This window comes from Salvia splendens, chromosome 14, assembly GCF_004379255.2.
Source record: "Salvia splendens isolate huo1 chromosome 14, SspV2, whole genome shotgun sequence".
Lineage (NCBI taxonomy): Eukaryota > Viridiplantae > Streptophyta > Magnoliopsida > Lamiales > Lamiaceae > Salvia > Salvia splendens.
The window spans coordinates 2,941,080-2,951,655 of NC_056045.1; the positions used below are offsets into that span (position 1 = coordinate 2,941,080).

At 42.7% G+C, this 10,576-nt stretch overlaps 1 protein-coding gene across 1 annotated transcript; it reads left to right on the forward strand.

Moving 5' to 3' along the window:
• The first annotated feature begins 9,665 nt into the window (after positions 1–9,665).
• LOC121764855 lies at positions 9,666–10,576 on the forward strand. The gene is made up of 2 exons (XM_042160879.1): positions 9,666–10,201; positions 10,298–10,576. Exons 1-2 carry the CDS (start codon positions 9,769–9,771, stop codon positions 10,303–10,305), a joined length of 441 nt encoding a protein of 146 aa, XP_042016813.1. The 5' UTR covers positions 9,666–9,768; the 3' UTR covers positions 10,306–10,576.

The window sequence follows — 10,576 nt, forward strand, 5'->3', positions numbered from 1 at the left end:
GATGCTTATACATTTTTGATGGTTTGGCGAATTTTTGATGGTGATGAATGCAGGAAAATGCAGATCACGACACAGAGATTTACGTGGTTCGATTTACTGAGGTAAATCTACGTCCACGGGAAGAAAAGAGGGCAGAGTTGTATTGCTTGATCTGTTTTCTACAGCTTACAATACAGACTTGCTATTTGATATTTGATCTCTAGAGAACTTAACCCCAGTCTATCTGATCTAAGTTCTATTTATACATTGAACTAAGATCGTGGCTTGCATCACCACTAATGATGGTTGTGGATGTCGTGGAGGTCATGGAGATCCTGCATGGGTCCACTACCTCTTTGTTTGGTCCGCTTATCCCGCATGAGATCCTGCATGATTTGACACCACTAAATAGATCGTGTAGTGGTCATGAGATCCTGCATGGGTCCACTATCTCCCAGTTCGGTCGAATACTGAGACCGAACTGCTGAACTATTGCCGAGCAGCTTTTGCCGATCTGAGAGTAGAGCTTGATTGGTCGGCTTTTACCGAGCTGTAGGCTGGGGCCGAACTCTTTGGTAATGCCGAACTGATACTCTTCCTTGGGCTTTGGGCTGATGGGCCGTCACTGCTATTGGGCTTGTTTAGTACGTACCCCATCACTACCCCCCCCGAAAAGCGAAGTGAATCACTTCGGCGAAGCGAGTCACTTCGGCATTCTGGATAAAGGTACGGGGGAAGCTGACGTCAGGGGACGTGCCTTGCGCGTGACTGCATTAAATGCGACAGTAAAATCCGGCCGTTGAATCCTGAAAAGGTGGGATTCGAAACGGTGCGATGATTTTGAAATCTTCTCCGAATCTGATAAATACGTCCTTTCTTCATCAGTTGAACACTTTTGCTATTGCTTCTTCTGCATTCTCTCTCTTTTGCGTAAAAATTTTCTTCCGCTTTCAAGAATTTTTTCAGAATTTCTTCAGACTTTCGAAGAGTAAGAACTATGTCTTCTTCTTCTTCTTCTGAGTCAGGTAGCGGTAGGAAAAGGGGTAAGGGGTCTTCTAGCCGGAAAGAATCTGGGGAGAAGACCGTAGAGTACTTTCACAGCGTCTTGAGTAAGGATACTGTGATATCCATATACGAAAAATATCTTCTTCCCAGGGGGAAGGCGGTGGTTCCCGACGACGATCATAGGGCTAACGAGCCGCCGGAGGGTTATGCCACCGTTTACGAAGCCTGCTTAGAATGCGGGCTTCGTTTCCCTCTTCCCCCACCTTTTGTAGAGCTTCTTGATTTCTTTCAACTCCCTTTAGGTCAGGTGACTCCGAATTCTTGGAGGCACTTATCGGCCTTTGCTGCCGAACTGCGTAGGCTAGATAAGGATCTGTCTCTGAGGGCAATCCTTAATTTTTTCCAGTTTAAGAGGAAGGGATCTTGGTTTTACTTGATCCCTTTACAGCCTTTTAGGGCCTTCTGCAAAACCAAATGGCCGAAATGGCAAAACCGCTTCTTTTTTTATAATAGGACAGCGGCTCCGGGCTTTCCCTGGAGAGGGCCGAAGTCCGTGATTCCTCATCCTCGGTTAGAACCGTTGGCCGAGCTCGAGGGCGAGCTCAATAAGATTCCTATGATTAGGAAACAGTACTCGGAAACTGAGCTCGTCAAGGGCGACCTCGTGTTCAATATCTCGTCTTCGGACGAAGAAACTGAGGGTGAGGATTTCTTTTTTATGCTTTACTGCTTTAGCGGCGAAAACTAACCTTGTTTCCTTGCTTTTCGGCAGTGAACATGCTAAATAAGCTCAGTCGCCAATCCTCTGAGTCCAAGGAGCAGGAGAGAGAGAAGGCTACCAGCTCGGCGCCTGATGCCGAGAAGAATCCGAAGAGGCAAAAGACCTCTTCGGATCCAAAGAAGCCGGAGTCGACTTCGGCAAGTAGGAAGGGGAAGACCCAGAAGCCCCCAAGAGCGCCGGAGAAAGACGTGGTCTTGGCGCCTCCTTCGGAACATATCTGTGAGCCCTTTTTATGGCCCACGGACTTCGCCGAGGTGAACTTTCTTCTTGATTTTCTGGCCTTGCTTTTTTTTTCTGTATTTTTTGTAGCCCCTCTGTTGACTTTTTGCTTTTTCCATTTTCAGAGGAACGATATGCTCTCCAAGCTCGTCGCCGTCGAACTCTCCAAAGCGTCCAACGACTATGCTGAGATGCAGAGGAAGTTGGCGGCTGCTTGTCATCGGGCCGAGCAGGCTGAGGCAAACTTTGAGAAAGCCAGAGCTGCTAGGATTTCGGCCCAAGATGAAGCTCAGTTTGCCAAAAACCAGCTCGTCATCCAGCGAGAGCAGACGAAACGGAGGGATGCTGCCGCCGTGGTTGCCCAAGGAGAGGTTCTCCGTGCTTTCGCGGAGAAACTCTTTCTGAGCAACCAATTTTCGGCCTTTGTCGGTGATCTGCTGAAACTGATGACCGATAAAGCCGAGCAGGGTCCCGAAGTCATCCTGCCGCTGTACGGCCGAGAGATAGCAGCTCGGCTTCAGAGTCTGCCGGTGCTTGAGGAGCTTGCTTCATCCTCGGTCCTGCTTTCTGCAGACCAAGTTCGTAGTTGCCGAGCTGACCGCGATGAGAATATGGAGGCTATCTTTGCCTCCATAGGGTCAGTTTCACCCGCTCCAATTTTCCACGGAGAGGGTGAGACCGAGCAGCATGAGCGGCAGACCGGCGATGAGCAGGCCGAGCAGGAGGCGCAGCAGATCGGCTATGGTGGCGCCGAGCAGGCTGGGGAGAGCAGGGAGGCCGAGGCTGAAGCTGAAGCAGACAAGGAGAAGGAAGCTGAACCTCACCGAGGAGCCGGAGACGAAGCTGGCGGAGTATGATTTCGTCTCCCTTCTCCTAGTTTAGTTTCTTCCTTCTTGTAAGATGGCCTTGAAGCCCTCCTTGTGTAAAAAAATTTTTTCCTTATGTATGAAAAAATTCTTCTGTCTACCCTTGTGTCTTCGTATAGCTTTTCGTACTCTCTTACTCCTGTTGTGGTTTACTACCTGCTCGGTAAGCTGAAATGCCGAACTGACATAGCTGCTTTGTATTCTTAACTCTCAAGGAGCTGGAGGTACTTCACTGGAAGCGGCTGTACTCTTCGGCTTTAGACGAAGCTGAGAAAAGAGCTATAGCTGACCAGATGAAGAATGACGAACTCTTGGCTCGTTCAGTGAAGCTGGAGGCCGACAATAAGGACTTAGAGTCCGAAAAGAAAGATCTGGAGGCCGAGCTGAATACCGCCGTCGCTGAGAGGACTGCGTATGAGGATTTCATCTGCAGGCGCGGGGGAATGACCATCTCTGAAGTTCAGGAACGAGTTGACGAACTGTGGGAGGAATATCATGTACTCCGGATGAACAATGCGCTGGAGAGCTCGGTTTGCCAACAAGTCGTGAATTCATTGCGGCGCTATGCTTCTCGGTACGACATCATTCTTTCCCGGCGTCCTTCAATCGAGAGATTCCTTAGGCATTTCCCGCCAACAGATGGTCACACTCTAGCTCAAACCCCTGATTCACTTGCTCAAAACCCTACTCCAAGTCAGCAGCGAACTCAGGAACAGCCGGAAACGTCAAGACGAGAACGGACTGAAGTTCGTAGAGGAGCTGTGATTATGAGTGAGCAAGATCAACAAATGCTTCGTGAAGAGACTCTTCGCCGCCGAGGTGCTAGAGCTTCCCGGGCTCAGGGAAGAGGCGGTAGGTCGATTAGAGCATCTCGTCGACCTGCTTATTCTTCAGCTGCCGAGAACGCCCGAACTCGGCTTCACGAGGATTTTGTGAATAGATGGCTCAACTTTAGCAACCAGGGACAGTAGAATAGACCTTTGTAATAGCGTAACGCCTTCCCGTAGGGCAGCGGAGTTGTATGCCGAACAAGTTTTAATAAATGAAATCTTCATTTCGCTTCTAACACTGCGTATTTACAGCTCGGCGAAAAAATTTCATCGTGCTCGTCCTCGGTCTTATGAAGTAAACTTCTTTTGACCGGACTCGTCCTCGGTCTTATGAAGTGAGCTTCTTTGACCGGACTCGTCTTTGGTCTTATGAAGTAAACTTCTTTGACCGGACTTGGTCCTCGGTCTTATGAAATAAACTTCTTTGACCGGACTCGTCTTTGGTCTTATGAAGTAAATTTCTTTGACCGGACTAAGCTTGTGTCCTAATTCGGCGAGTTTTATCGCGTGGATCGGACTTTCCCTTGTCCTAATTCGGCGAGTTTTATCGCGTGGATCGGACTTTCCCTTGTCCTAATTCGGCGAGTTTTATCGCGTGGATCGGACTTTCCCTTTGTTGCAGTTCGTTTCAGACGAACTGCTTGTTTCTTAAGCTGAATTGTGGTCTTGTATCCTCCTTGGAAGCTTGGACTCACAATCGTTGGCTTATATATGTTCTAAGAAGGGGATCAGCCTTTAAAGAACAAGATACCTCAGTAACATTTGTAAGAGACGACACGCACATAGACAGACAAAACGCACATAGACAAACCAAACGCACATAGACAAACCAAACGCACATAGACAAAAAAGGACGAACAAGCACAAAGAAAGCACATACCCCTAGGACCGAACTAGACACAAGACTGACTGACCGGACTGTCTCTTACAAATGGAACTTCATGAGGTTGGAAATGTACCATGTTCGGGGTGCTTGTTCTCCTGACATGTGAGTCAATTTGTAAGACCCTTTGCCGAGGACTTCTGACACCCGATATGGACCTTCCCATGTGGGTTCGAGTTTGCCCAGCTTTTCTGCTCGGCTTACTTCGTTGTTTCTCAAGACGAGATCTCCCACTTGAAATTGCAGCTTTTTCACCCTTTGGTTATAATACCGGGCTACTTGCTCCTTGTACTTGGCTGCTTTTATGCAGGCCAATTCTCTTCTTTCTTCGGCCAGATCTAGTTCGGCTCTCAGTCCGTCATCATTCATTTCTGAGGAGAAATTTAGAGTTCGGGGACTGGGTACGCCGATCTCAACCGGAATCACGGCTTCAGTGCCGTACACCATCGAGTTCGGCTCCGGTGTGACTTCGGTCATTTCGCCTGCCTCTGACTCCGGCTGCTGTGATTGCTATGCTTGATGGTGCCGATCTGATTGCTCGGCACTTTTAAGCGCAATCTGCACTCTTGCTCTTTTTTGATCACCTCGGATGACCGCTATCCCTCCTTTAGTGGGGAAGGAGTTCGGCGAGGAAGCCTCTGATCGCTATGATCGGGCTTCTTTTTGTCTTCTCTAGATGAGCTGTCTAAAGACCGTTTTCGACGGTCCGCCTCATCGGCACGAGAAAACTGGTCCGCAATGTCCCACATCTGTTGAGCTGTTTGCGGACTGCATTCCACGAGCTTTCTGTAGAGAGCTCCGGGCAGGATTCCATTTTGGAATGCCGAAATGACAAGTAGATCATTGAGATCATCTACTTGTAGGCATTCCTTGTGGAATCTCGTCATAAAGTCGCTGATCTTTTCGTCACGACCTTGACGTATAGAAAGCAGCTGAGCCGAAGTGCTTCGGGCTTCCGCTTTCTGAAAGAACCTCCTGTGGAAAGCATCCATTAGATCTCGGTAAGATCTAATGCTTCCTTGGGGGAGGCTATCGAACCACCTTCTTGCGTTCCCGATAAGCAGCTCGGGAAACAGCTTGCACATATGGACCTCATTGAGACCCTGGTTCACCATGTTATACTGATAGCGTCCCAGGAAGTCATGAGGATTCACTAACCCGTCATAAGTCATTGACGGAGTTCGGTAGTTCTGTGGTAAGGGAGTTCGGGTGATATCGTCCGAGAACGGAGTCTTCAATGCTCCGTACGTGGCGAACCCGACATCTCTTCGGTATGGAGGAGATGGAGATCTCCTGTGATTCCGGTACCGAGGAGGAACAGGAACATGTCGGGGTTGAGGATTCTTCTTCCTGGAAGACACGGCACTACTGCGGTAGTGACTTTCATGTCTGGATGAGGAAGGAGAATCCACCGTTTTCGTCTTCGGCTCTTGGCTCTTTTGCAGGAAGGCTAAGAACTCATCCTGCTTCTCAGCCAAGAACAGCTTGACAGCCTCATTCAAATCAGGCTGCTGGGAAGACTCGGTGTGTGGACCTTTTGAGCGGCTTGTTCCTTCATCGTGAAAACTGGAAGTAGATGTCTCCCGAGGCTGTTTTCCGGACCTGCGGGCTGGACTAGCTTCCTCATGGTTTTCACGAACGGTATTACGGGTAGTATGTGATCTGGTATGCATTTTTTTTTTTTGGGGTGGAAAAAGGGTCAAAAATTCGCTTTATCACAAATTTGGTTCTCTGTTTCCCACAGACGGCGCCAGTGATGGTTTGGCGAATTTTTGATGGTGATGAATGCAGGAAAATGCAGATCACGACACAGAGATTTACGTGGTTCGATTTACTGAGGTAAATCTACGTCCACGGGAAGAAAAGAGGGCAGAGTTGTATTGCTTGATCTGTTTTCTACAGCTTACAATACAGACTTGCTATTTGATATTTGATCTCTAGAGAACTTAACCCCAGTCTATCTGATCTAAGTTCTATTTATACATTGAACTAAGATCGTGGCTTGCATCACCACTAATGATGGTTGTGGATGTCGTGGAGGTCATGGAGATCCTGCATGGGTCCACTACCTCTTTGTTTGGTCCGCTTATCCCGCATGAGATCCTGCATGATTTGACACCACTAAATAGATCGTGTAGTGGTCATGAGATCCTGCATGGGTCCACTATCTCCCAGTTCGGTCGAATACTGAGACCGAACTGCTGAACTATTGCCGAGCAGCTTTTGCCGATCTGAGAGTAGAGCTTGATTGGTCGGCTTTTACCGAGCTGTAGGCTGGGGCCGAACTCTTTGGTAATGCCGAACTGATTGGTCGGCTTTTACCGAGCTGTAGGCTGGGGCCGAACTCTTTGGTAATGCCGAACTGATACTCTTCCTTGGGCTTTGGGCTGATGGGTCGTCACTGCTATTGGGCTTGTTTAGTACGTACCCCATCAATTTTTAAGGATTATTAAGTGAATTTAAGATAAATATATTATGTTATACTATTTAAAAATGATAATACATAATTTATAGATAAAATTTAATTATGTTTTAAATTAATAACATTAAATTGTATGTCGCATATACGACATATTTCATTATTGATAAAAAAATCATCTAAAGGCATTTCCATAATTTTTCTAGGCTTTATTTGGTTTAATATGATGTGGCAAGAACAATATGAGTTCATATAATTTTTCGTCGCACAATATTACATCCCCTATTGCATATTGCATATAGGGTAGTGATCAATTGCTAACTCATTCTCTAATTGCTAACTATAACTAATTTAAGACCATAGAATTTTAGAAATATAGTGGTCTAAAATTTGTCATGTATAATTTTCGTTTTTATTAATTAAATCAAAAAAGATAAAAAAAACTACCAAATTAGGGTTTTGGATGAAAATGTCAATATAGTGTTTTGATAATATCAACACAATTGCTTTGAGAATGTCAACACATTGCTTTAAGAATGTCATTCTACATGTCTTATTGACATTTGTTGTTGTACGAAAAAAGTGGAAATTTTCCAAAAAAAATTCAAATTTTGACATCGAACATATGCAAGTGAGATCATCCAAGCCCCTTGGCCTAGCGGTAAAGGGTGCTGGATACCGCGTCCATCCTGGAGGTCTCGAGTTCGAACTCTGGGTGGCGTAATTTGTCTTTCCTCCTTGTTATAGGAGTTGATTTGTACTTTCCTCCTTCATATATATGATATAAATATATGAAGTTAATTTAAAAAAAAAAACATATGCAAGTGAGATGTCGTTAGAATCCTTGTGAAATTATCTTTAATTTGATATATGTTTTCCGAAAAAATAATTCAAATCGAGAAAGTTATATGCGTTTTAAAGTTATGTGATATTTTTCAAAAGTTAGTTAAAACTAATTTGTAGTAAATTGATCTTAATACCCTTATTGACGTTTTTTTGATCGTATTGACGTTTTGGGGCTGATGATGTAGGCCCTTAATTTAAATATCTAATGTCTATTATTTAATTATAGTTAGTAATTAAATATTGAGTTATCAATATAACACTCCTTATTATATTATATTTTATATATATGTGTATCCAAGGCCATGATAATCTACAAACCCTCTATAATACAAACTATACAAACTTTAGGTGTTGACATTGTTGACATTCCTCGAGTGACTGAATTTGTATTAGGCGTTGACATTGACATTCCCCCAGAGATAGAATTTGTATTAGGCGTTGACATTCCCCCAGTGACAGAATTTGTATTAGGCGTTGACATTAATATATGAATCACATTACTAACCGTTGATTACTTACAAGGAGTGTGTAAAATTAAAGTTTATAGTTTGTATTATAGATATGTGTTTGTATTTGATCACACATCTATATATCCATCACTCAAAAAACATAATCTATTCTAATACACTATCTTCGTATCTTTATATATATTATATATATGTATCCATCACTCAAAAAACATAATCTCTCAAAAAACATAATCTATTCAAATACACTATCTTCGTATCTATTATATATATTATATATATGTATCCATCACTCAAAAAACATAATCTATTCAAATACACTATCTTCGTATCTTTTAATGGTTTGTAAATTATGAGAAAATGTTTATGTTCTGAATTCATTGAAATAAAACGCCAAAATCAGTATTCATTTTTTTTTTTGAATAGTTCCAAATTGAGATTTCTGCATGTAAAAAGTCGATCGATTCGATGTAATCCAAAAAAGACACGTCTTAGGTTAAGAATAGTATTTTTATTTATAGGAAGGGACTTTTTTATATATATTATAGTGTTCGTTTTTCAACTAAATTTTGTTATTTCTAAAACCTTTCCTGACGTTTAGTGTGCTTTCCAAAACATCGATAGAACCATGTCTCCTCAAAGCAAGTTCAAGTTCAAATTCAACTACTTTAATAGTATTATTGTATGCACATGGAAATATTCTTTTAATGTGGTGGAACTGAATTATATACATGAAGAGGTTCAAATAAGACCTCACATTAAAATAAGATCGAAAACCTTTTGCAGTTTTTCGAGCATGAAGATTTATAGTGTATGCATCTATCTATTAGATAGTAATGTAGTATGCATATATCCTGTGTTTAAGGATGTTTTGCATAATTCAATTCATGAAATTTGTGTTCGACGTGTTGTCCAATAAATGCATCGGAGACCAATTTAATTATATGTGCCACATTTATGTTATTTAATTTAGGATGAATTATTAAGTGTCAATTTTTGATTAATTAGTTTCCTACATTGATTAAGATTAAATTGCCACCAAAACAATAGTCCGATATTGACGCTACATACACAAGCTAAAACTCCGATATTGTCTCAAGGATCTCTAGGGTTATTGGTGGCTTATTCAAGCTTAACATTAATGTGTTGCACACCCTGTTTTATGAGTGTTGAAGAATTCTTCTTTTTATAGAGAATAAATATTCTTCCAAAAATAGATTGATCCTCTATATGATCTTTTGTTTGTTAACAATTAAGTGGGTTCCCTTTCTAGACCACATAATCTTGACATCATATGACCAATGCCTACTTCATCAAATCCAAAACATCCACAAATTCTCTTTGTCAATTGTCGGCACAACTAGCAAAAATTCCAAATCAACATGCCATGTGTTTTCATGAACCTCACTATTTATACAAACATAATTCTTCCTCTTCTTCACAACCAAACCAATCCCTTCAAAACTCCCATTAATGGAAAACTCACAGCCATTACACACAGAGAGCTTCTCCTACAGCTGGTTAACACACAACACCCCACCTCCCAACCTCAGACAAATCGACGACAACGACTTCTGCTTCGACGTCCCTTCTTCATCCGCTGACTTTGAGAATGCGGACGAGATCTTCTCGGAGGGGCAGATCCTAGCCAGATCCCCGGGAACGGTTCCCGACAAAAAATGTAATAAAATCGTGTCGAAATTGAGGAGATTGATGTTGAAGAAGATCTTGCGGAAGGGGTTGGTGTTTGCGGGTTGCTGGTCAGCGAAGAGCAGGAAAGTGGATGATCTTCAACGGAAGGTTCTAGAATCTCTTGAAGCTTCGCCGAGGCGAAGCTCGGCGTCTTGTTATGATGCTGATGAGAACTCAATTAGTGAAGCTATTATTTATTGCAAAAGATCAATAGGTTTGGTTCTTTTGCTCAAATTGTGTATATATTGTTATCTTGATTTTTTTTGGTTGATTATGGTTTTAATTATTTTTTTTTTGTTTGATTTTTCAGAAAATTAATGCGGTGAAGGAGATTCGTGCAAGGATGTGCATGAATCAAGAATTAGGATTTTATTCAAGAGATTGATAAGTATTGTTTCACTGTAAAAAAAATAACTCTGCGTTTTACCAGCGGAATTTACCGATAGATATAGTTCAACTCTATTAGCAGCGGATTAGCACATGTGAATAACATTTTTTTTACAGAAAATTCTGCATGTAATTTTTTTCCCACTTGTATCGGATATAATTGAGACAATTTTTAGTAAAGGAAATCATCAATTACTGAACA

What these genes read in the sequence shown, in the direction of transcription:
- LOC121764855 (XM_042160879.1), top strand. Translation starts at nt 9,769, where the DNA reads ATGGAAAACTCACAGCCATTACACACAGAGAGCTTCTCCTACAGCTGG.